The 26,938-nt window shown below is 37.4% G+C and overlaps 1 protein-coding gene across 1 annotated transcript; it reads right to left on the bottom strand.

Moving 5' to 3' along the window:
* Nucleotides 1-226: 226 nt before the first annotated feature.
* Nucleotides 227-24,183, bottom strand: LOC113040513 (uncharacterized). The gene is made up of 21 exons (XM_026198837.1): nucleotides 24,136-24,183; nucleotides 23,941-24,040; nucleotides 23,251-23,475; nucleotides 20,998-21,164; nucleotides 20,845-20,876; nucleotides 20,047-20,102; nucleotides 16,089-19,549; nucleotides 15,793-15,951; nucleotides 15,540-15,598; nucleotides 15,401-15,421; nucleotides 13,887-14,140; nucleotides 13,443-13,501; nucleotides 11,601-11,868; nucleotides 9,717-11,524; nucleotides 8,977-9,196; nucleotides 7,372-7,582; nucleotides 7,113-7,301; nucleotides 5,041-5,242; nucleotides 3,281-3,360; nucleotides 1,147-1,206; nucleotides 227-1,013 (listed from the first exon to the last, which is right to left on the bottom strand). The coding sequence occupies exons 1-20, from the start codon at nucleotides 24,181-24,183 to the stop codon at nucleotides 1,170-1,172; spliced, it is 7,656 nt and encodes a 2,551-aa protein (XP_026054622.1). The 3' UTR covers nucleotides 227-1,013; nucleotides 1,147-1,169.
* Nucleotides 24,184-26,938: the final 2,755 nt, after the last annotated feature.

Below are 26,938 nucleotides of genomic sequence, written 5' to 3'. Positions count from 1 at the left end.
ACTAATTAAAACTTGAACCTTCAATGCAAATAAAATAAGTTCTAATCCAGCCTGTGAAGCAATTTGTGCACATCTGAAGTTACTTGTATAAGTAATCTCTGGTGTGTACAAACAAAGTTATTTACCGATTATTAATTTGTTGAAAAATTATAAATTAAACAATAAATCAAAACATTGTGCACTATTCTTTATTCGTAAAATAGAACATGTGCCGCAACCACCGTGAAAATCATTGTGGAAATAATCGATAATATTTCAAATTTACATAAATCGAACAATCTGTTGTGATAATTGACATTAACATTTAGATTATATAACTTAAATACACTTGTGTGCATGGCAAGTGTTTTACAAAAGTAGAAAAATGAACAGCAGGATAGTCACTAATCACAAAACAAATGACTAAAAGTAATTTTAAAGTTAAAATCAATTTTGTATAATCAAACTCGTAGTCAAAAAGCTGTGCTTTCGCAAAACAAACAAACAAAAAAGCCATGAGGGCCAAACGTTAAACTTGCAAATGTAATTATAGAACTACCTTTCTCTCTATTCATTAAAATAGTATAACTATTGCGAAACGTTCTCTCTTCAGTCAGTCCGTGTTTTAGGACACAAGCAATTATGTCGCAAATAAAAAGAAGATTAACACTCAAAGTGAAGGCACTGACAAATGAAAAACCTTAAGAAATAAACACAGGCTTTCCATTAAAAAAAAAAGAGAGGAACCAACATGAAGCCCGGTCATATAGTTGCGTTTTCTGGTGTGGTCAGTTGATACAGATATGTGTCAATAATAAGTGTTTATGGATATGGCCTTGACAATGCAGCAATAAATCATGCAGCCCATCAGTAAAAGCAGTAAACATATTCACAAATACATTGTTTTCTACATTAGATCACAATCTGTCAATCCATCGCATGCATTCATCCATAAACGATTAAAATCCGTCCATTTACAAGTCCACCACGGCAGAAGAGGACCTCTTCTTGCATTCGAGAAAAAAGGCAAGAGTCTGTTGAGCAAAAGATGACCAGAATTGCATTTAGCATGTCTAGGTAATCTATGGGTGCAGATTACATTTATTATACAACAAATGTTTTTATATAAGGCTGTGAAATTTGCAAAAAAAAAAAAAAAAGAAGTACCTTGGGTTTAGCGGTTTGCAACTCTAATTGGAAGAGCTCTCTCGTCTAGCGTCAAGTGCCCTATAATGAAGACATACAACGTAAAAAGTACACAGATGAATACGAACCAATAAAACTTCACTCATTACAATGACAGCCTTTCCTGGTTGAGGAAAGCAGTCTGTTTTAATGTGACACTGAATCAAATAAAGAGGTCTGCTATTTCTGTCTTGACTGACGGCTTGAATTGAACTCTAAACTGAAACGTTTCTGCCAGGCTCGAGTCTAAGGACCAAAGAATGTCCTTGGTTTGCGTTCAGACTTGTATTATGTGATCTGTTTTACATTTATATATGCTTATACTTGTGTTTCCATGTGTTAGTCTTGATCTCTGTTCCAAAAACTAACTGTCTAGGTCTAAATAAAAGACATACTAAGTAAAAGGAACCTGCTAAGGGCAAATTCTAATGTTCCTAAAGTCAGGTGTTAACATGTTGCTAGGCTAACAAAATTATACTAGCTTAGAAATACACTAAAATAGTAATCTTTCTTCATCTGCCATCTTGGATGGATTATTATTTGTTTATTGGGCTTGTTACTGCCATAAAATTTGGCAAAAGGAACTCAACTGGAGTAGCCCTTGCATCAGTAGGTTGCCTACAAAGTCTTAAAATGTCTCCTATGTAGGCAGTTCACTAGGTTTCGGTGCACATCCTGAGTGTTGGTGGCCTGGATCCAAACTCTAGTGAACGATCTGCCCTGTGCTCGCAGCTGGTATGACAGTTAACCATTACTCAGCCCCAGCCTTCATTTTTCAGTCTGGTACTCTCCACCTGTCTGGAACTCTATACGGCACCTGGCACAGGTAGAACACCCACGAACGGCCTGCTGTCTGGATTTGTCTTGCCATGCCATTGTAGCGCAGAACACTGAGCTCTTTTGAAGACGTATTAACTACCACTGCACAAAGAGTTCAATTCATATCCAGAAACCGAATGTCTCGAAAAGACATTCTTCATGATACAAAAGAAACAAATCTGTGCTCTTCAACGGCATGAAAATATTTTTTTAATTTAGTATTAAATATTGCTGTTGGATGTAAGCAGTGGCACCAGTTTTAAGTGTTTTAAACTGCCTTAATACATTTTAACATCATACGAACCTGTCAGTGATCATTTTTGTCACTTTACAGCTCTTTGTGTCACATATTTTGCCAGCGCTCCAATTTAAAATCTTGGCAATCTTTTTGACGCGTTGTGGCATTTTGAAATGTTCCTTTAATCACAGTTTCAGTGTTTAATTTCAAAATGCCTACAAAAAAAGAAAAGAAAAAAGGCCCGCAATTTTCAAACAATCGTTTAGGGGGTTGAATAGATATATAGTTGGATGTATGGATGGATAGATAGGTAGTATTACTGCAAGAGGTTGATGGCATGCAGAAGCAAAACTTCTCTTGCTAATTTTGTTTGCCTGCCAGTGGATTCCTCTCCAGCACTGGCATCTGTGCCTAAGGTTGCTGACCCCTTTTCCATAGAACTTACTGATATATGTTTATGTGCAGCCGAAGTCATGTTTTACAGAAGGACAAGGGAAGTTTGCTTTCCAGTAAGTGATGCATTTATTGGGTTTGCAGTCTGTTATTTGGCTCAGATCTCATATTAGCTGCCACAGTGCATGTTAAAGAAAAGTATTGGGTTCAGAACAAGTTAAGCTCTGTCTGCAGCCTCTGTGATATGCAGTCGATTACCGTGTAAATTAATTCTGACTCATCCATCACTTTTGAAAAACAAACAAATTTGGTGTTTATTGTACCGCACTTACAATTAGTCTATTGGGCAAGACATTCCAGAGTAATGTGGAGCTCGTATTGTTGTTAAAACTGAAATCTTTCACACAGAAATGTGTTATTGAAAATGTAAATTGTTTATCCTGTGCGAATGTCTTGCCCTATAGACTTTCATTGTACGTGCACAACTGTGAATGAATGTTTCGCTTATTTTTACAACTGAAGGACGAGGCCAACTATTTTTTTTTCATGGTCAGCAACAATTTTCACAGATGCTGTCCGTTGAGTTTAGGTTATATGCAAACCAGAACATTCGGATGTTGTGTGTCAGGTCTATCATCATCAGTTTGTGTTAGTACAAACACTTACACTTGGTGTTGTCGGACAAAATCTGCGAACTGGCGGTCCTTGGCATACAGTTCGATAATTCGAATACGGTCCTGGATTTCCTGTTTTGAGAGCAGGAAGGTGAAAGAGGGAGAAGAAGACAGTTATATAACTAAAGAAAGTGACCTCTTTGCCCTAGCCCTAATTTTACTTCTAGACGTCTAGACCATCTCTAGCACTTTAAACCAAGAGCAAAGGTGAGACACAGAATCTTATGAAGGATTTCTTCAGTTACAGACAGTTTTACATCAAATGAGGGAATCATAATCTTGATATGCCACACCTGTGAAGTGGATGGATTATCTCGGCAAAGTAGAAGTGCTCACTAACACAGATTTAGACAGATTTGTGAACAATATATGAGAGATATAGCTCTTTTGTGTACACAGAAAAAGTCTTAGATCTTTGAGTTCAGCTCATGAAAAATGGTTTCAAAAACAAAAGTGTTGTGTTTATAATTTTGTTCAGTGTAGAAAGACAGACAGACACAGATAGATAGATAGATAGATAGATAGATAGATAGATAGATAGATAGATAGATAGATAGATAGATAGATTGTACTTCGTAAAATATTATATTTCTAAAATATAATAATCCATAATTAAACTATTGTTGCATTTTACATATTTTACATAAGTATTTCATATTATATAAATACTAGTATGCATGTAGTTAGTAGGTAAGTAAGTAAATATTAATTCCTCTGCAATTAACTCTACATTACATGTTTAATGGATTGAAGGAATAAGTGAATAAAAGACATTTAGTCTCTTAAACTCTTTAGTTCATTCAGTTGTGTTACATAAGAAATATGATTTATCTACCCATCAAGTACTGTTTTCCAAAAGAGGACGTGCTTGACAATTCTCCATTGTTCAGAGTTGCCAGAATATTCTCTATTGTGAGCATATATCAGTCAGGGAGACTATGACAGTTTCATTGCTACAGGGAACAGTGCTTTAGATGAAGGACATGGAGTGTTTTTAGGGATGTTTTTGAGGAATATTTCATGCAAACATGTGGCGCAGTAAACGCTACTAAAACACTAAGTAATGCTGCAGACCACTTGCATAAACGCACACAGCTGTGCAGCTCTATGGACAATGTGTACCATGAACAGTTATTATTATTATTTTAATGTTCATTTAATTCATACTTTTTTATACAATCTAATTATGCCTCATTTTAAGGTTTAGGGGTGAACCTTCATTACCCCCCCCCCCCCCTAAAAATCATACATTTGCATATAAATAACATGCAGATTCATACTAAAGTGCCAATTTGTAAATTGTTATGATTTCTAATGAATTCCGTTCATAATCAATTTAGTTTACTACACGTTTATTGGCTTAGTTTTGCGGGGAAAATGTTTATGTGTATGATCTTATTTGTATGTCTTTGTACAGGTGGACCCTGATCTTACTTTTTCTAAAAATTACATTGTAACACTGTACGAATTCATGCAAAATCATCACCTCGTAAAGTAGTCATAGTTTATTAATCAGTTTAATTCATAATCAGTTTAATTTATTGCACTTTTATTAGCTTCATTTTGACATAAAATTTGCTGCATTGCCGTGACTCGCATTATTTTCGAAAATTGCATTTTTATATCTCAAAGATGTCTTTTCAATCATTTGTCATCACTTCCATCCCACAAAACCCACAAAACGTTTTTTCATTTCGAAATAAATATGGTAACTTTTTAGGTCTATTAACATGCACGCCAACACATCTTTACCTCTTTCGTAAGTTCGCTGTTCTCATAAATGTGTCGTATTTCCTCGCTGCTGAAGTCCGTGGAGGTCTCAGCGCTACCAGCGCTATACGCAGGGGCATCTGGGTAACGGCGGTAGTACTGATTATGGCCTGTAGTTGCTTCACTTTCAAACATGGGATTGTACTTAGTAGCTCTTTCTAGAGATGGTGCGTTCTCTGAATATCTGTGAAAAAAATGTCAGGAAATAAAAGATTATGTATTGCAACATCTAAACAGCAAAAAAAAATAAAATGAGCATGGGTGTTTATTTGGGAAACACAGGTTCGAATCTAATCCAAAAACGAACGTTCATACCTAAAAAAAAAAGGGTTTTGTCTGGGATCAAACATGCCCTTGGCAAGAGTTCGTAAAATTAAATCGTCCCTCCTATTTATATCTGCCCCAGGGTCAGATATAGAGCCATGGAAAAAGTGAGTGGATTATCTCTGGCCGAGTGAGATCGGCTCAATGTTCTTCCATCCCGACATTCATTCTTCTATAACCTGTTGATCAGGATCACTGATAGATCCCCTTCAGAGACGTTACATCATCTTACGTCTGCCAAGATTTCCCTGCTTGCCCTGGTGCTAGTGAAGCAAACAGGTTTAAGTCTGCCGTGTGCCATGTTTACAGACAAAGTTTAGATGCAAAATAAATTAATTAAAGTATTTTCTTATCTATTTAAATGGATTTCAAAGTAACCTTTCAAGTATAAGAGCTAACTTGACTTGTCCGAACCATTTTTGCAGCTTTAAACTGAATGGTCCCACGATAATTTTAAGTGCATGTATGAAGTCAGATCTAAGTTTGACCATCACAATATGTTTTGTATTTAAAATAAATGTAAATTTGTTCAGATACTGTACTAATTCAGTCACAGTTGTCTAATACATTGTGGATTAATGCCGCATTCAAAAGTCTTCTCGGAAAGTTCGTACTTACGAATTGATAAATTGTAATTACGATGTCAGTTGTGTTCAAAACACTTTGGTCAAAACAAGAAGGCGATTTTAACTCATAAAATTCAAAAATCTTCAAAATTATGAATAAAGCATCTGCATCATTATGCTTTTACTTTTTAGATGATGTAACCTGAATCATTATATACTCAATGATATTTTATATAGGTAATATATATTTTTATTTTACATTGCAAAAAAAAAAAAATTAAATACTGCATATCTAGTCTTTGGCTGCATCGACTGCATCCGACACACTTGTTCACTGATACGCCTTCAACTTGGAAACTCTGGGCTTAAAGAAATATTGAGTTTCCCAGTCCTAATAAGACTTTGTGGTGGCGTTCATGTGTTTTCAACTTGTAAATGAATGAACTATAAGTGTCCAAATACTTATTGGGGACACTGTATGTTAACTATAAAAAAAATTGCATCAGTGCTATCACTATGATGTATCAGATGATGTACTATGATGTAAAAAAAAACAAATCAAAATAAAACTTATGACAGGAACAACTTGTCCAAAACTATAATTGGTCCAGCCTGCACTTGCCTAGGAGCATTTGTTTCATAACAACCAAAGAGAAAATATTATGTGTTCAGACTTATTCGTACAAGGTCATAAAAACAAAACGCGCACGTTTGGGACATAAAATTTTGCAGTGCACTCCATATTTATGTTCCAGAACGCAGTGCTTTCAAACACAATCACAGTTGAGAATAGTTGGTTCTTTTTCAACCAGGTGAGGAAACCAAATGTCATTTAACAAGTTGGAATATGCAACATTATTTTTCTCTTGGGGCCTCGGAGGAAACTCAAATCACATTTCAGAGTACTTGTGTTTACAGCATTCATTCAAAACATTGACAGAATGCTTTAAAAAGGCCATTTAGGCTTCGCATGGGCACCATCGAAGTCATTCAAATGAATTGAACCGGTATTAATTAGCCACTTTGTAGACCACTAAGGAATTCAGCTTGTTCTGAAGTTTAAAGAAGGACATAAGCTTCTTAATTTCTTCCAAAAAAAATATAATCTTATGATTTATTAGGGGCATTGGGGTGTGTTTGTTATTCTGTAAGCACAGTTTGTACCGTAAAGGGTCCTCTAAATCATCCGTGTCATACTGGTCTCGCAGAGTTCTGGCGAGGAAAAAGATCACGCCCGAAGCCACGAGGAGGAACCCAGCGACTGAGGCGATGGCGATGCCAACCACCAGTGGTTCTGACACATACTCCTCACAGTGTTCGCCCCGATACCACCAGTTTTCACCGACTCGACACCTAAAAAAAAGGTGAGTGAATTTCATCTTTGGCCGTGTTGTTGCTTTAGGAGATTTTGCACAGTACACACCTGCAAATGGCGCCCTTGCCAGGAATGATGTCACATTTCCCATCATTCTGGCAGAAGTCTTCCTGTATATCGCAGATACTCTGACATGGCAGCCCGTCCACGCTAAAATAGCCAGCGTTACAAACGCACTCTGCCTCGCCAGACCAGCGGTTGACTGAACACTGGGAGAACTCATTACACGCCTGGAACTTACATGGATCAGCCTTGTCACCTATCAGAAAGAAAAAGACCTATTATATATATATATATATATATATATATATATATATATATATATATATATATATATATATATATATATATATATATATATATATATACTCACAGTGAACAGAAACTATAAAAATAAAACCTAATAATATTAATAGTAAGTATCATAGTATATACATTTTAAAACAAAAATTTTGGTAACACTTTAGTATAGGGTCCAGTTCACACTAATAAGTAGTTGCTTATTAGCATCTCTATTATTAACATATTGGCTGTTTATTAGTGCTTATAAAGTACATATAATGCATGACATCCATAATCCTACCCAATACCCTAAACTTAACAACTACCTTATAAACTATTAATAAGCAGCAAATAAGGAGTTATTTGAGGCAAAAGCCATAGTTATTGGTTAGTTAATAGTGAGAATTGGACCCTAAAATAAAGTGTGAGAAAAACTTTTACCAAATAAATCATTATGTTTTTATCATTTTATTTATTTATTTTTATGGATGAAAAATAAAAATATCATGAGGATTTATTATGATGCCAGGAACAACTATCATTGTATTCTGTATTCAATGCTGTATTCAATGCATTGTTTATGTGAATCTAATTTTTACATATTTTTGAAATATAATACAAACAATTATCCAGACAAAAACATCATGTCTCATATATTTTTCTTATATAAAATTAAGATGGAATACAATGACGTTAAAAGTTTGGATGTCAGTTGATAAATGTGACTATTTTTGCATTTGCTGCAATAAGCATTATTACAATTCATTGCAAATGTGGCATCAAAATAAAGATAATGGACCCACTTTATAATAATTTTACTGATTTCAGATTCATCAGCCATTGGTCATTAGAGACGTGTGTTGACAAAGGAGCTCAGACAGAATTTACACAGAGACACAAACAAATATGACTCACTTGCCTGATGCGTTGAGCTCTGCACGTCTCACTAGAATAAATCACCTCTAATCTGTCTGCAGTACAGAATCAATCTCTTATCACTCATCCCAACAAGGCCTATTGTTTTCCAAAGCCAGACTGGAATAAGCCTTGCCTTGTGTCCTCTAGCATAGGAGAAACCTGCTCAATATTCTTCAAAATGCCAGAGATCTACCATTTTGGAGGTGTGCCAGCAAAATGCACAACCCTTCCAATATTCTTGTCCCTAAGTTAGTCAGTTAATATATTTTTTGACATTTTGATTTATGACATTGAATTGGCAGAAAATGCATAATATGCTAGGCATTCTGCCCTTTAAAGAATATCAAATAATGTTTGGTGGATATTGTTGGCCATAGGCGGCACCAAAAATTAGCTTGTTTCTTCAGCTAACCCCAATTTGTTTTCTGTGTATATGCAAGTTCTTTGAGTTACCTGATTCAACATCCAATGAATACTTGTCTATTGCAAGATTCATAGTTTGGTAAGCAGTATTGCAGAAGTCCTCCAGGATAAGGTAAACTGCTGTCGTCACACCATGGGGAACTGGCTTGCCAAACTTCATCCTGCTGTTTACCACAATGCTGCCATTCCTGAAGTTCAAGATCTCTAAATTCTGAAAATTGCTGAGGTTTGACTGTAGATATGGGACAAGCTAGAAAAAAAAGAAAGAAATAATTAAAGCATACTCCAGTGAGCAGCAATACAGAAGCATGCATATCTAGTTACGTTAATAGAAGTCAAGAAGTGGACTGAAGATTCTAATTCCATCAATTATCTCATTAGTTAGTGTTCATAGAGACAGCTATGCTAATGGAGTTAACGGATAATATGCAAAGGCCGTAACAAACTCTCCTACAACAACAAACATCAACCAATCTAAACTGACGTTGCCCTGTGTGTAACCTCAGACTGTGAAATACGGAATCGTTTACCCCAAAATGAAAATTTTGTCATCATTGAAGACTTCCTCTGAACACAAAAGATTAAAGTGCAATTAAAGTGATCAGTCCCAAACTTTTTCTCTAACATCCCTTTGGGTTCATTACTGACTAAAAACATGTTAAAACCAGTTGTGATTAATAACTCAAGGTCTTCTTACTAATATTTTTCTTTCCATAAAGAAGAGCAAAGTGAGTACCTAAGAATGTAAGTGCATAATGAATATATATTACCAGTTCTATGAATTGCTGCTCAAGAGCCTTGTATTCAGTAGAGCTCTTGTTGAACAGATCTTCAGAAAACATCATGTTGGTGACCCTGAGGCTGAAAAACACTATTAACGCCCTTCCAGGACTGGCTGGCAAGGCAATACCTGCCAAGTCAGTTCCGCGAGCAAATCCACTACCGCCGTCTTCATCATGGCTCGGTCCATCAAATGGGAATATGTCAAAAGAAACATCAAACTGTGTTATGTTGGGGTTTACTGGAGCAGGAACTTTCATAGTAGCAGCATCAGCGTTCACTGGTTTGGTTGGTAGGATGAGGCCTGTGATATCAGGTCTTGATCCTACTGTGTGCTCTTGTACTGAGTCATCTGATGTTATTTGTTTGGTAGGTTTGAATGTTGGCTGATTAAATGATGGTACAGTGGTGGAACTGAGGGTCTCCAAATGTTCTGAAACATCTGGAATCACAGACATTGTGGACTGAAATATTTTAGTTGAGTCTCCATCTGATAAATCAGGCTCTTTCGCAACATTTGTATTATAAGAGTGCATTCCATTGGTTTGAGTCTCTGGAGTCGTCTCTGGAGTGGTCTCTTGAAGAACCGAATGAGTAAATGATTGGGTAGGTAGAGGTTCCGTGGTTGATTCTGAAAAAGGTTCAGCCTCATCTATTGATGAATGTGATATCCGAGTGAATGGAGAGTCCTTCTCAGGAGACAGGGAAACTGACTGATCTACACTTGGCTCTTCAGTAGTCATTGTTGTTGGAGATGTTGTCGCGACCAAGATTTCATCCCCAGCTAAATCCTCCTCTGAGAGCTTAGTTGCTGGGCTTTCTGTAGGCATAAGCTTGATGCCTTCCATCTCCTCATCTAGAATCTTGACTTCTTCATCTGAACCTTCTACCTCTGGCCATGACAATGCAGGTAACTCTGTGACACCTTTGGTTACAGGATGCTCAACGGCTTCTGAATAAGTAGTAGGACCCTCCACAGAAACCGTATCAATTTCTAGAATTACAGGTATTTGCGTGGTTGAAGGAATTTCATTTAACTTTGTTGTGGAGGACAGCATTTCCTGAATCTTCTTGGTTTCTGTTAAAGTAGTATGTTCATCCATAGCTACTGCTGTGCTTGGTGGGATCAGAGTGGGTGTAACAAGTCGTTCTGAATAGTCCTTATCAGCAGGTGAAATGATTGTATCAGGACTATGTGATGCATCCACCTCTTGGGTTTCTGCTGAAGTGTAGATGTGTAGCAAGGGTCGACTGGTCACATGTGTAACCATAGTGGTAGATTCATCTGGAAAATAGTCATCATATTCTCCAGGGGCTATTTGGGTCTGCATAGAAAGCTCGACAGTCAAAGTTTCCATTGTCCAAAAAACCGGAGCCTGGTCAGTTGTTGTGAAGTGAGGATTGGTACGAATATCTTGTGTCACAGGAACCCTGCTCAAGAATGGCTCATTGGGTGTCAGATCTTGGTGGGGAGGCTCAAGCTGTTCCTCTATAGATTCCTGACCTTCTTGAGATTGGTGTACCTCATCTTCCTTCAAGACTTCCTCTGGAGTTCCTGACTCCCAAGGCAAAATGTCAGGACCTAGATGATCCCCAGAAAAACCTGAGCCTGAACCCAGGTCTATCAAGTCACTCTCAGTAGTCAACACAACATCAGGAGGTTCCACAGGAGAAACTGAGTTCTCTTCCAACTTGTGATGTGATTCTGAAGGTAAGGCACCTTTAGTCATCGTGCCTGTGGTAGGACTGTCTGTAGTTGCAGTCTGTAGGAATCCCTCCTCTTCAATAATACCCTCATCTAAACAAAAACACACCATTTTAGAATCATATTACTGCCTTTATGTGGGAAATAATTCATGAGAGGTAAGACTCACTCTCTGTAGCAGGAGCCGGCGCACTGCTTGAGGTCTCAAATTTAGAGGTAAACTCGATGTTAACGTTCTTCAAAGACACATCTGTGGGAGACAGAGTGGGACTTTCCTCAAAGATGATTACATCATTTGTGTCCTTATTCCGATCATCCATCCAGGGATCTATTGGGTCAATGCGTTCAAGGAAATCATTGTTTGTAATTAAGATGTCATTGTTGGATAATTCCTGCCTGGGAACATCTGGTGGCTTCTCAGAGGCAAGAATATTGTCCTAGGATTTAATGATTGAACAATCATGGTTAGTTACTATTGACTGTTAAATTATTTTTTTGAGAAATAAAGGAAATATGTTTAAGGTAGGTCTACAAAAAAAGGTTGCTGACAAAATACCCTATAACTTTCCATACTGATGCATATGTCCCCTGAATGTCCTAATGTTTCAGCTGTTAAAATTATGACTATCATTTGACCATCACGAAAAAAAAAAGAAAAAAAAGAAAAGGTACACCTTTGGTGTAAGTGGAAGAAATTTTCCTCAAACTTCCTAGTGAATTACACTGGAAATACATTTTTTTCCCCAGCAATATGCCAGTAACTAAAAAAAGAACACATGCACATGATCTTCACACCATCCTGAGGATCTCGTCCTAGTTGGTTTATTGACATATGCACATTTGACCAGAAGACAGTTTTCAACTGTTCCATATTACCAGAAATTAACATTTAACCTTCATGCAGATTTGGAATATGTCATGTTGTTTAAACTGTATAACAGCTGGTTATATATAAATTCATGAATTATTCACACCATTTAATTTTTATGCAAGTAATGAGTGAGGTGCTACTGGAACTAAATCACCGTCAGATGCACACACTGGCTTCATTTATGAAACACGAGCAGCACAAATTTCTGTGTAAATCATTCGTAAAACCATTCTTACGTAAACTGTCACTTTTAATTCAGTGCGACTATTTACATAAGAAGTTTCACGGATAATTTACACTGAAATTAGTTATGCTTGTATTTCTTGAATTAGGTCCACTGACCATTTAATGCAGGACAAATGGCTAGACTGAACTATTTTTATGCACCCTACTAGTTCAGATCAGATAAAACGTCAACTATCTAATTAACTTTAAGTAACTAACATTTGTGTCTTTGGAGGCATGCATACTATTATTAGAGATAGAGAACATGTTTCCAGATACAGACATAGCGCACCAGCCAAAACAAGACAGTAAATCTATTTAATAAGGATATTGTTAGAAATGCCAGTTTTGTCAAAAGTAAGAGGAAAACCCGAGAGTAAATTCTAAGATTATTGCCATGTTTGGTATCCAATGTGTCTTTCTAATTAAACTACAGACTGTGAAGAAAGCTGCTCAGCCTATGCAATAAATATATGTCATACTGAGATTAAAAACAGATTCTTTTCAATATTTCATAGTGCCTGAGCTAAACAATTTTAATAAAATAGCATGCTTACTTGTGTCTAGAGAATACTTGAGCTGGAAAATTGACTTGAATGGTTTTACAGACCTGCTGTTTTATCCCATAGCTGTGCTATAATCTGTTTTAATGACATGCCATGAAAACCCATTTTATGTGCAAGGTAATCTTTCTTATCATGTAACAACAAAAAAACTACATGTGATTGCCATTAAGTGTGACTCATTTTTCATTTAACAGCTTTGGAAGGATTCACATTCACACTTGAGAGTAATTGCACTGCAATGAGGTGAAAAAACCCTGAATCCTAAACTGTAGCTCGGGACAGGGATTCTGGACTGGACTGTCATGGTTACCCATTTACTGGGTGGTCCTGCCAATGACCATTGACTCACCATCATGTCACTGGAGTCAAGCGGTCTGCTGGTTGGTTTGGAAGACTCCAGTGTCTCCACTGTGAAGCCAAAACAGAGACAAATCATATCAAATTATATTTAAAACTGCTCAAGCACAGTTCATACCCATACTGGCGTCTCTTCAAGAGATTAGCTCTGAGGGCTGCGAGATTAGTCTGCCAAAACCAGAGATAAGAACCATAAAGGCTCTTGCTTCTGTTAAAACCGCGTACAGCCAAGCAGTGTAAGAGGATATGCCACCATTGTCAACATACTGCATTTCGGGTTCATTCAGCTACAGTTTGCAATTTACCACTATGACAGAACTTGAACCTGAATGTTTATAAGAAACATCAGTAAGACACACTCAACTCAACACCCTGATGTCTTGGGTTGCCTATAATGGATCCACAATATGTCTCTACTTCTTAGAGAATGTCTTACCATTTTCCAGCTGCAAAGAATCAGGGTCCACTTCCAGAGTGGTGTTTCTTATGAAATTCTCCTTGTGGAGGGCTTCGGTGATGTAGTTTCGGAAGTCAGTGATGGTGTAGACCACAGTAGGTAGCTCATCAGGATCTGTGGAGAAGTTCTCAACCATGTTGGAATTTAGGTTTATGTAATCCATGGTCTCATTACTTATTCCTGCACCATCGCCCTCAAGGACCACGGCATAGTGTACCACCACAGCCAGGCCTCTGGGGAATGCAAAGTAAACATTGACTGTTTGAGGTAAAAAAAAATAAATAACAAAAATAATAATGTATGAAATTACTCATCTACAGTATAGTAGGATATCTGTTTTTGTTAGTTTGTCATATTTGACCATATTCTACAACTTTGTTTACATAAAACAAAAATTAATTCAAAGAACAGCTTACAGTTAAAGGTCTAAGGTGGCTTGATGGTTTAGATGGATTAAGGTCTAATTGTTTTACTAGAACCACGAAGCTGGTCTGGTTGGTCTTCTAGTCTGGTTAAGCTGGTTTAACCAATCAGCCGACTGGTGTCCCAGTCAAACCAGCTGAAAAGTGATGGTTAACCACCATAGACACGCCAAGAGTCATTGGCTTAAGCTGTTTTCAGTTTTTTTTTTTTTTTTTTAGTAGCTAGCAACCAAAAATGTCACAGAATATACAGCAGCCAGCTGTTGGTTACTTGGGGGAAACGAAAAAAGAATTGGGAGTGAAGAAAGCTGACCTAGATTTTTTTTTTTTTTTTTTGCTACATATTTTTCTATGAGGGTTAGAAAACCTGTGTTGTTTACGACCTGATCAATTTTCTCTCCTATGATAGAAAACCTCCACGAAGATTCAATTTATTTGGCACACCAGAAATGCTGATTAGTTTTAAATGACTATAAGTGAGAACATCTCTGTTCTTAGGTGGTTTAAGGGGCCTCATAAAGCTCACAAAATAAGCAGTTATCTGGGTTATCTGAGGCCTCGCTGATAAACCACGGGAAACATTGCCATGATATATACATTGCCTTGAGAGAAGAGAACATTTAGCATTCAGTCCCATCATGCTTGGCAACTGGGCATGCATTTAGCACTGGGACTTATCACATTTCAGGTGGCGATTGGCCAGACGAAGTAGCCCACTGATACACACACATAAGAGGTCACACCTAAAAGACCATCCTTTCAGTCAATTGATTTTGCAAGGCTAATGAGGCAACAACCACATGACCTTACCAAGAAAACAGTGTGAAAGCGATTTCAGAGTAACGCTCTATAAAACACTACATATGGTGGGTGGAAAATTCAGGCACATGAATTTCTCATTAGATGTTTTGGAGGAGATATGGGTCATGCAGCTGTGTGATATGGCAGGGTGGGAGACGGATTTATCAGGCCTGGGTGAATTTAATAGTGATAGCCCAAATCACACGTTACACATTTTCTTCATTTTGAGATGTGATTAACTGTGATTTATAAAAGTGTTAGAATACTTACCCTTCAATGTCCTTTTGTGGCCTGGGATATTTTATTAAGAAGAAAAAAAGAATGTTATTCAGAAATCAACATTCTGTATATTCTTTTGCTATTATTTTTATCTGTATGCATAATCCTTTATATTACCATAAAATCATACCTAAACTCAAGGACGAATATTTTCTTGAAACCTGGGAGTCTTTTAAAAACTTCTTCAATCTTCAAAAAGGATAAAAAAGAAAAGAAAAAAGTAAGGAGATGCTATCAATGCTCAATTGCCATACCAATACCAGTACCATACCAATTCCATTTGAGTATGAAATTATACATTCTAATAATTTGTTCCATTCCCCACACACTGTTGTCACGTGTAACCAAATACATAAATATATAAATGTATAGATGCTGCTTACCTTATCGATGAACAGTTCGGATAAATGTTGATAGTAGTAACTTGATGGATCTCTCAGAGCATCATCATAACTTTCACCTCTTATCTTAATACTCAGCTCCACAATATGGTTGCCAGGACGTACTGGTCGGACCATAATGTCATCAATTTCATTTCCAATCTATATATAAACAAACAAACAAAAAAAAAACTTTATGAAATGTTTAGAGGAACTCACAACTACGGTGTTAAAAATATACGGTATAGTTAACTAAAATGTCATAAATAATTAGTGTATTATAAATCCAATGTGCTTACCATGCTGTTTTCATTTAAAATATCATTAGAAATGTCCTGTGGTAAGTTTTGTAATGTGGTAGAGAAAGTCTTTTGAATGGTAGTTGTCAAGTCATTTAGAACAACCGTCATATCCTCGACTTTCAAGATAGGAGTTGGGATATCATCTTCTGCAGGTACCGGTTGGACCACATGCACTTCAGGGGTTCTAGGTATCGTCTCAGGCACCTCTGAAAGTTCAGATATTGACAAAGGAGCCTCAAATATGACATTTGAGATAGATACACGTGTCTCCAATTCAGGTGCTTGAGATATGACATGAGTTGTCTCTGTCATGGCATAAGCTTCTGTAATGACCTTAGGTGTCTCTGTTGCAACGTCATGTGTCTCAGATAAGAAGTCTCCTTTGGTCCCACGCATATCTGTGTCTTCATGTCTGATTTCCACTGCAACTTTAGGTGTGTCCTGTGGAATTTTTGATGGATCTGTAACTTCATGTATATCCTCATTTAGGGCAGTTGTCAGTATATCGTTTTCCAACTTAGTAACAGTAAAATCTGGCATTGTGCCTTCGGAAACTTTGAAAAGTGTTTCCTCACCACCTTCGCCTTTTTTAGTTGTGTCTTCTACCTTATCTTCCATACCTTTAGTTACAAACTCTACAATGTCAGTTTCAGGGGTACCAATTTCAAAAGAAGTATCAGGTGTGGTCTTGGATGTGATTCCAGTTGTGGTCTGACTTATGGTCTTAGTAGAAATTTCTGTTAACTTAGTAAAAGTTCCATCATTACTTTTCTCAGATGATTCTTCTAAGACGACAGCTTCCGTTACATCACCCAGTTCTGCAGTAGCTTCACTTGTTCCTCCAACAAAATTTTCAACCATGTTTTCAAGAACCGTTACATCGTCTGTTGGAATATCAAATTCAACCTCAGCAACTTCTGTTGGCTCTGTTGTCATCTCTCCGGGATTTACAGTTTCAGCTATGTCCTTATCAACATGTTTGTCTTTCTCAGTAAACACAGTAGCTTCAATAGCTTCTGTAGTTTCCTGTGTCAATCTAGGTGTCTCTCCAACTGTCACCTCAACAACTTCTGGTGTCCCAGTTTTAATGTCCACTTCCTTACCTAAATTATCATTTTCAGCATCAGATGAGTCAACTACAAGCTCATGTGTTTCCTTTGACAATTCATGTGCACTCTCTGTCATGGTACCAGGTAGTTCTTCATCTTCTGGTGTAGGTTTAGTGTAGGGTACATCTTCCTTTTCATGTTCGTCAAGTAATGTAACAATTGCAATGTATTCAGGTCCACCACTTGTTGATTCTACCTCAAGTGATGTATTTACAGGTGTAGTGGGTGATAGATTTTCTGGATTTGTGGTTACATGTGTGATTTCAACAACATCCTTATCTGTCAGAGTTTTTGGCAACCCTTCTGTGGGGGGATTAGGTGAAACCTCTTTCAGTTCTGTAGGAGTTGTCTTTGCTGGTTTCTCTGGTAAGACACTCTGAACGGGAGGTATTTCTGTAAAAGAGTCAACTGCAGGTCTATCAGTTGATATCATTGTAGCTTCTGAAACATCTATATGCTGAATGGTAACAAGTGCTGATTTAACATGAGTTTTAGTAACACCCAATCCATCTTCAACTTCAGTTTCGTAAATAACATTTTCAGTAGATTCTCTAGTGACTACACCAGGAGTATTAGTACTTATTCCTGGCAAGTCCCCAAGGGTTGTGGGAAGATCTGTCTCATATTTTCTTGTGGTGGAACCTACTGGAGTTCTACCTGTGGGCATCAGTGTAGCCTCTGACACAACATCAGCCTCTACATATTGAATTGTAGCATCAGCTGATTTAAGAGGACCTTCGGTTACACCCTCTCCCATGTACGGTTTAGTTACAGAAATAATTTCTTCAGTAGATTCACTGGTGATTTCTTTAGGAGTATTGGTACTTATCGCTACTGAGTCCTCGAAACTTGTGGGAATGCCATAATCATCATTTCCTGTAGCAGAATCTTCTGGACTTCTAGCATTTGTCATCGATGTAGACTCTGAAACAATGTCAAACTCTTCATGGGGAATGGTAACATCTGCTGTCTTTACAAGACCCTCAGTAACATCCTGTTTCACAGTAGCCTTCACAGAGGACTCATTTATGAGTTCACTAGGTGAAATAGTGATTATCGCCAGTGAGTCTTCAAAGGATGTGGGAAGAAGGTGCTCATATTTTCCTAAAGTAGAATCTTCTGGATTTCTGTCACTGGTCATTAATGTAGACTCTGAGACAATGCCAAACTCTTCATGTGGAATGGTAACATCTTCTGTATTAACAGGACCTTCAGTAGCATTCTTTTTCACAATAGCCTTTACAGTGGCCTCATTTGTGAGTTCAGTAGGTGAACTAGTGATTATCTCTAGTGAGTCCCCAAAGGATGTGGGGATAAAATACTCATATTTTCCTGAAGTAGAATCTTCTGGAGTACTATCAGTAGTCATTAATGTAGACTCAGAGACGATGTCAGCCTTTTTATTAGGAATGGTAACATCTGCTGTCTTAACAGGACGCTCTGTAACATCCTGTTTCACAGTGGCCTCATTTGTGAGTTCAGTAGATGAACTAGTGATTATCTCTATTGAGTCATCAAAGGATGTGGGAAAAACATACTCATGTTTTCCTGAAGTTGAATCTTCTGGAGTTCTATCAGTGGTCATTAATGTAGACACGGAGACAATGTCCACCTCTTCATGCTGAATGGTAACACCTTCTGTCTTAACCAGACCCTGAGTAGCAACCTCTCCCATCTCCGGTTCCGATTCTGAATTAATCTCTTTGGTGATTTGACTGATGATTACCATAGGAGTATTGTTGCTTATCCCTGGTGAGTCCTCCATGGTTGTGGGAATATCATGCTCGTGTTTTTTGGAAGTATAATCTTCTGGAGTTGTATCAGTGGTCAATAATGTAGACTTTGAAACAATGTCAGCTTCATGTTGAATGGAAACCACTGGACCATCAGTAACATCCTTTCCCAACTCTGTTCCTAAATAAAGCTCTTCAGTAAAATCTCTGATGACTACTGTAGGAGAATTGCTTATTCCTAGCAAGTCCTCAAAGGTAATGGGAATATCATAATCATTTGCTCTTAAAGTAAACTCCTCTGGAGTTCTATCAGACTCTGAGACCCTTTCAACCTCTTCATGTTGAATGGTAATATTTAATGTTTTGACAGAACCCTCGGTAGCATCCAGTTCAACTTTTAGTTCAGTTTCTGAAATAGGTTTCCTAGTGGCCACACTTGTGTGTTCTATGGGTGAACTAGTGCTTATCTCCGTTGAGGCCTCAAAGGCTGTGTCAGGCTCTGGATTGATTCCAAGTGTCATCTGAAGCTCTGCAGCCATAGTGGTGATTTTTGCTGCAGTGGTCTGTGGTGTGATGTCCTGTGAATCTATTGCTGCCTCAAGAACCAAAACACTGACTAAGTGAGAAAAAAGAAAGAAAGAAAGTGAGGAAGTGACAGAAATAAAATAAATAGTTACATCAATTAATTGCATGCTCTTATTTGTTTTCAGGACATGAGGGATAAATATGTAGCCTATCGTTGAGGCTAAGTCCATGCACAAATAATTACTTACATTTGACTAAATGGAAGAATGAAGTCTAAGGATCCTGACACCTCTACTGTATTACAAGCTAATCAGTACCTAAAAAGGATTAAAGTCTATTCTGAAAGCAGTGCATATCCTGAGCCAGAGAGCACTAGGTCTCTACTGATATGACTGCAGGGTCTCATACCGACATTAACAATAAAGATCAATCAGAACGTAACTTAAATCAACTGACTGCAAAATCCAGTAAATAGAAATACGGCTTTCCAGACTTATTGTAAAGTATTTATAAAGAAAGGGAATAGGAACGCAGATCCATTGTTCAAGTGGCATATTTTTTTTAAAACAATGTAGTATCTAGACTGACCTTCTTGGGTTGTGGCCACGCTTGCTTGTGTTGGCGCAGTAGTCGTTGTCTGATGTCTGCGAAAGAGAAGACAATTATAAATGCTTTTGAAGGCCAGGAACATACCCAAAATCTACAAAATCTAAACTTCTTACTGGCAACCAAGTTATAGCCCCCCCCTCCACCCCCAGGAAATGAATTAAACCATAAGCAGAGCTATTTCTCTAAAGCTGGTGGAAAGTGAACTAGCTTTAGCAGGGACTAAAGGTATGACTGAAATTTCTGCAGTCTGAAGCCAGGGGCCAGCTTTTACTGTTAACGGGTGGTTTTGTCTGCAAAGCGTCAGTGTGTGTAAGGAACTGGTGTTTCAGATTATTCATTTAGTGTTAGTGTTATGTTACATATGTTATAATCTGAGCTCCACACTGGACATTTGCAGATTTATTTATATTTACGCTTCAAAGCAGAGCACTACTGATTTGCACAATATGGTCTTTTATGCCCATGAGTCCTACCTGCATTCAGGTTGCCATGGACTGGTGGGTACACTATCATAAGACAAATATAGGAATTATTTGATAACACTGTTATTTTAGAAACAGCGGAATGTGACGTGGGTTCTTGTTTTTGTCTATATAGCACATTATTATTTTTCCATTGAAATATGGATAAATGTGCTGTGTTGACCAAGTTTGGTGGCAACTTGTGTGAGATGCAACACAGTGTAAAGCTTGAAAGTTTAAAAGTATTTTCCCTCTTAATGTACCATGATATTAACGCATAGTATTACAATGGTAGATGCTTATAAGCAGTTCTCACCTTGTTGATGCCATTGAGGCAGCTCCTACCATCTGCAAAATATCATAACCAATAATTTGCTTCTTTTAATTTTTAAGAATTTTCAGTATATTCATTAAAGCGCTGATGTGAGAGTTATTTGTTCCATATCATGACATAAGCAAGGATACTTACACTTGAGATCAGAGCAAGGTGCTCAGCTGACTGGCTAAAGCTCCGGCCAATGTCAAACACACTAACGCTACTATTTTGACATTTCCTCATCCAGATCTGGTACTCTTCTTTCTCGGGTAAGCGATCCCAGAAGATTTTGAAAGCCTCCCAAACTGTTTCCTGGCACACTGAGGCACACAAACAAATGCAGACAGATCTACAGATACCCATATGCATGTCAACACACACAAACTCTACAAGAAAACACAGGAACATAAAACAGCCAAAAAAAAAAAAAAATGTAGGAAAAGTTACCTATTTCTTTCTGAATATATTCTGACAAAGTATAAATAAAATAGTGTGTAAAACAGTTTTTGTTTATTAGTGCATCACTGCATTAGCTTTAGCAACATGCTAACCCCAAATTGGAATCAACTGTTACTTGCATCTTCAGAGCACTTTGTCATTTGAACTATACACTTTGTAGAGTTGCTGTCTATGAGGGCACTCCAGATAAGTCACTTAACTTAATTTAATTTATGCTGCCAGTAAAGACAGCAGACAGTAATGCAGCTCGCTAGGTTTAGGAAAAGAGCTAGTGAACTATAAACAGCGTAGAAGACAAAATCTGCCAAATCTCCAGCTATGAACTCTGCTGTAGTTGAAATTGACATCAATTTGAATGGATACTCCTCTCATTTAGAAGACAGAAATAACAGAATTATTTCGTTATTTCCAAATTGCATGAAGAAAAAGCAATAACTAACATAATGGAAACATCTCTTATCCTTATCCACACACGTCAATTGTTCCAGACAAATGTATTTTCTTTTATTTCTCAATTTGTGAACCAAAATTACTATTTTGGTACGTGCCGAATACTTTCTTAAAGTATCCTGCAAGCTGAAAATGAAATGCACAGATGGGGGATGTTAACTCTTGCTAAACATTTTGCGGCTCCAGTCGAAAGTTCCATCTACATCTGCCTGCCATACCGACTATGTGTGACGACTACCAGAACTCAAGCGTGTAGGAGGGCAAAGGTCACAAGTTTTCCTGGCAGAGCGAAGGATCTGATCACCATCTACAGTGATTCAGTAGCAGTTAGGAGTGCATGAGGAGCAATGAGGGAGAAACAGGGAATTCTGGCCTTCCCTACTGGAACAATACATGTTGACAGTATTTGATTTCAAAAGCATTGTCAGACATCTCAAGCCACGCCTTTATTATCAGTCTTAAAGGGACAGTTTACCCCAAAATAAAATGTATGTCATTATTTACTCAACCTCATGTTGTTTGGATCCCAAATGATTTCAAATTTTCCATGAAACTCAAGATAAGTCATTGAGTTGAATGTCTAGGCTATTGTTTCTATGGTTCTATGGTTGCATTAGGAACTTTTAACAATCCATTGAACTTTTCTATTGTACTAAAAGTTATTTAGATTTTTAAAATGTTCACTAAAGGCTTTTTGAGGAACCAAAATAGTTCTCCTATGGCATCAATGCGAGAAGAAAAAAAAAGTGTACGGTATTATTTTGTTTACATTTTTGTATGAATTCATTTATTTGGCATATAAAGTGGGGAAACACCAAATAATTAAATACGTGTTTCACACAAATTGTATTTGTTTTCAATTATAAAAATGCAAAATAATCGTTTCTGACTTTTGGACCCTGCTGCACATCTAATAAATCACCACAGTACACTATAATAGGGTTCCGTGGCTAAACGTAATCATCTTTCCACTGACACACTGCGAGCATAACCTTTATGTAAAACAGCAACACTCGGTTCTCAAGTCTTCATAATTAGATTCACTAGGGTCATCTGGGTCCTATCAATGCAACAGCGAGAAAGATTATTCTCAGCGGTGGTCTCCAATAGAGTTTAATACTTTGATTGCATCTAACTTCACAGGCTAATATGTGAACTTTAGAAAGAGCATAATGTGGAAAAGTATGTTGAGTGCGTCTGAATATTTGAGCAAGCTTATAAGTAAGACAGAGACAAAGAGACAGTGTGTTTCTGAAGTTTTGAAACCGTGGTTGAAATATGTGGTTACTTGGACATTAATGGAATTGGTCAGGTTGGCTTAGTTTATTATTATTGATGAAAAGTACAGAAGCATGAGCTCATTTTTCTCACATAATGATCTCAAAGAGCATCCATTTACATTAATGAAGTCATCTGCAACATACTGTACCTTACAATTACCATTTTTGGTGACTTTCCCAGAATCTCTCAAAAGCAACCAAAATGTCTGTTTCTTACCTCGCAGGTGAAAGAAGTTGAGATGATTCCGTATTGCCTGTTGCGCTGTCTCATGTGAGCAAAGTTTAACTCCACTGGGAAACAGAAGGTCTCTTTTCCGTCTAGAAAGGGCTGTTTTCCCCTCACTGGACCAGGTTTTATCTTTTAATGGCACCAACGAGTGATTCAAAACTTCATTGGTGTCCACAAAAGTTGTAAATCCATTTGGTAAATAATCCTCAGAATCTGATAAGGAACAAAGAACACATGGTCACAACACATCAGGCATCACAAAACTCCTCAAGGTGTTCGTGTAGAGTAGATACATACCTGCATCTATGGAAAAATGCCCGGACAACAACAATATCAAAACCCACCAAATGCATTTAAAAGATAAATCAGGCATAATGATTCCTTACTCCGGGACACTTTAAAGAAAAAGTTGTCAATTTTTAATTTACTGACGGATGCAATTCAGGCATCCCTCTTCACAGTTCCAAAAAACTTGTACATAGTTGAATTAATTAGTCTGCATTGTCACTAGATCCTTTCGTTGTCACAGAGGGATGCGATCACGTAGCTTTTAGCTGACGTCTCCACATGCGGCTTAGCAGATGGCTCTTTGGAAGATTTTTCTTGCCCTCTAATCCTATTAGTTAATTCTTCTGAGGAAGCTTGTCGAGAAGTCAGTGATACTCCTTTATTGCCCACCTGTGGGATCCATCTGGATTGCCGAGATTTCCATAATTTGTAATTTGCGGTCTGATCCATTGAGTAGTTCAATTATGAGTGGCTTCTTTGCTGCCAATATCTGAAATGGAATTTCAAGATGCAATGACATAATTAATTAATTGCGCAATCTAACATGCAAGATCTCTTGCTAAGTGTTTGACTAGATTTGAGTACCTGTAGGGTTAGCCCTTTGTCTACGAGTTTGCCACGTGCCGTGACCATACAGCTTACAAGAACTTCATCTTTATTGTGTTTTGGGTGTGTATGAACAGTATGAACAGATGGCACAAGAGTGGGCCAAACAATTCCAGGTTTCGTAAGGTATCAGTGGTTCGGTGGAGGATATTAATACCACAGCTATTCATTCAACATATATTTAGAGTTGAATTAACTCTAAATTGCTGTTTTTAAAGTAGGGTTTCTGCCAATGTACGATAAAACAGTATCATGTTAAATAATATTAGGTCTTATTTGTTCCATCCTATTTATTTGTACACGTTTTTACAGTGTTGCACAGTATAACCAATCACACACAATTCTGCTGACTTTATGAATTCAATGGCCAATCAGAGGCGTTCAGATGAGTCATCGCTGAAACACCGGCGTTTTATTGATGAGTAAGTGTGCTCACTGAAATTTGCACATTTTTTCCTTATAAACAAACAAAGTGCAGATGTACGTGCGATGTAAGTATAAGCTTCACCGATTATAACGGGAGTGTTTGAAAGTTCACAAACTCTAACTAGACTGAAGTCAGGGATGTTCGTTGATAATATTCATGTTAGCTGCTGCGTGAATAAACGATGGACTGTAAGCATTATAATTAGTAACTAACGGTGTTTTTTTTAAATTGAATTATTATCAGGGTCACTTTCCTGCTATAAAACGAAGTAAATAATTCAATAAATTAACAAATAATATCAGTGATCTCACAGGCTGATGACATATGGAGCATATCGCCCAAAACTATTGTAAAGATAATTTCTGAATGCTGGTTTGTCTGAAATGTTATGAAGACACTATTTTGCAAGTTTGGAGTTTAGCACATAGAAAACAATGATGTACGCCATAGTTGGTAAAGTGTTGTATGTTCAGCCAAGAGGTTCTGAGAGACAGACAAGACAGACAGACAAGATTTCTCTTTGGAAGTGTGAATGTTAAGAGCGCCAGATGGTTCCGACACTGAGCTGATGGACTCTGGTTTAAATCCGTTGAGTTTGATGGTAAAGGGTGTTTGACGGGAAGCAGGCGGTGGCTGTGACAGATCAAATCCTGTGTGACATCTGCCATATCTGTAGCTTTGTGTTCTCTCTTTTCACTTCTTCCTCCTTTCATTCTTTCACTCGTCCTACTAACAATGTTCAAAAGTGCACCAAAATGCATTCCTAAATTCTTCACCAATATGAAGACTTTTCCACACATTTATTTATTTTAGAATTTTTTATAAATTTTGTTTTATTTTAGTAATTTTTAGGTAGTTCAGTTAAACTGAAAACCCTTTTGATATGATAACACTGAAAACAATATTTTCTGAAATGGTTCCATGTGACCATTTTTAAAAAGATTTTCAAATGGCAATGATGATTAAGCTGAACAGTCATTCTGGTAATTATGACATTATGACAATAGTCACGGGTCGACTTATCATAGCTTCTCACTACAGCAGGAGGTTGTGTTAGCGTTTCGGTAACTTTGGCTTCACCTGTGCATCAGTCGGTGTCCTGAATTAAAATAGCTTAGAGAGAGACAAAGGAAGGGTTGGAGCAGGTCGACACGGCAGCGCTCCAACACCTTGAATTCAGACAGACCTATTTATAAAACAAACCTTGCGCTTTCTTTGTCTGCAAAACTATTTGGAGTACAAAGGACACAGCTAGCTCCAGACAGTGACGGTGACATTTCAAGAAGGTTTAATGATTAGACTTTAGTTATTGGATAAAATGGTAAGTCGTTGGACGCTCACCCAGAAGAGTCTGGGTGACTATCCAGACAGTCAGATAAGCATTTCATCTTCAATCACTTCCATTCAAACTTACTGTACTAGGTTGATATGACTTAGCAGAAAGCCATCTAATTGTTGAAGCTATTTTAAAATAATTTTGATATATATATATATATATATATATATATATATATATATATATATATATATATAGTCCTGTAGTCAGCTAGTACAGAACCAAAAAGCAATAGCCTTGCTGTGAGAGTAGATTATGGGGTATAAATCAAGGTTGAGGGGGGCGTGCGTGTGAGATCTCCTCTTTTCAGAGCCTAATTCAGCTCTAATCTCAGATTCTAGTCCAGATTAACTAATCTAGGGCCGTATAGTTTAAAGTTGGAGCACTGGGCTTGACATGGGCTCAATCAGGCTACTTCCATTGTCAGACGTGATTAGAGAAAAACCCAACAATGATCCTAAATCCCACACGCAGCACCCCAGTCAGGCCTGGAGTTTAAGGCCAACTCTCATGTGGGAGGATCAGTACTTCTATTAATAAACCCAAATCATATACCGATCACAGGCGGGTGTCCCAAAGTCTGCTATTTTACGTTTCTAATTTAATTAAAATAATAATAATAATTGAGAAATTACATAACCAGCAAACGAATTTGAATGAAAAAAAAAAAAAAAAAACTTCACTCCAATGATTAAAAATACATAAAATAAAAAAATAAAACAATAAACAGTTAAAAAGTGTCTGGTGAATTTTAAGGGGCATTTTGGACAAGTCAAAACAAAAACAGGTGGCCGTTCATGTACAGGTACAGCAATAATCTCTTAATTTTCCTTGAGGAATCCTTCACTATCCCCAGGAATAATCTTCCAGTGAAAAACACTTGAATTAGTGAGAGAAAGAGAGGACATTCAGGACAACCAGCAGCGGCTGCTTTAAATCCCATTCCCATCTGCTCCGGGCCAACACACGCCTGCTCTCCTCCAAATCCCAGTCCGTTCATGAACAACACTACTCCTCAA

This window comes from Carassius auratus, chromosome 22 (assembly GCF_003368295.1).
Source record: "Carassius auratus strain Wakin chromosome 22, ASM336829v1, whole genome shotgun sequence".
NCBI classification, from domain to species: domain Eukaryota; kingdom Metazoa; phylum Chordata; class Actinopteri; order Cypriniformes; family Cyprinidae; genus Carassius; species Carassius auratus.
Note: the sequence above shows the minus strand (reverse complement) of the source record. Positions and strands in the feature narration are given on the sequence as shown.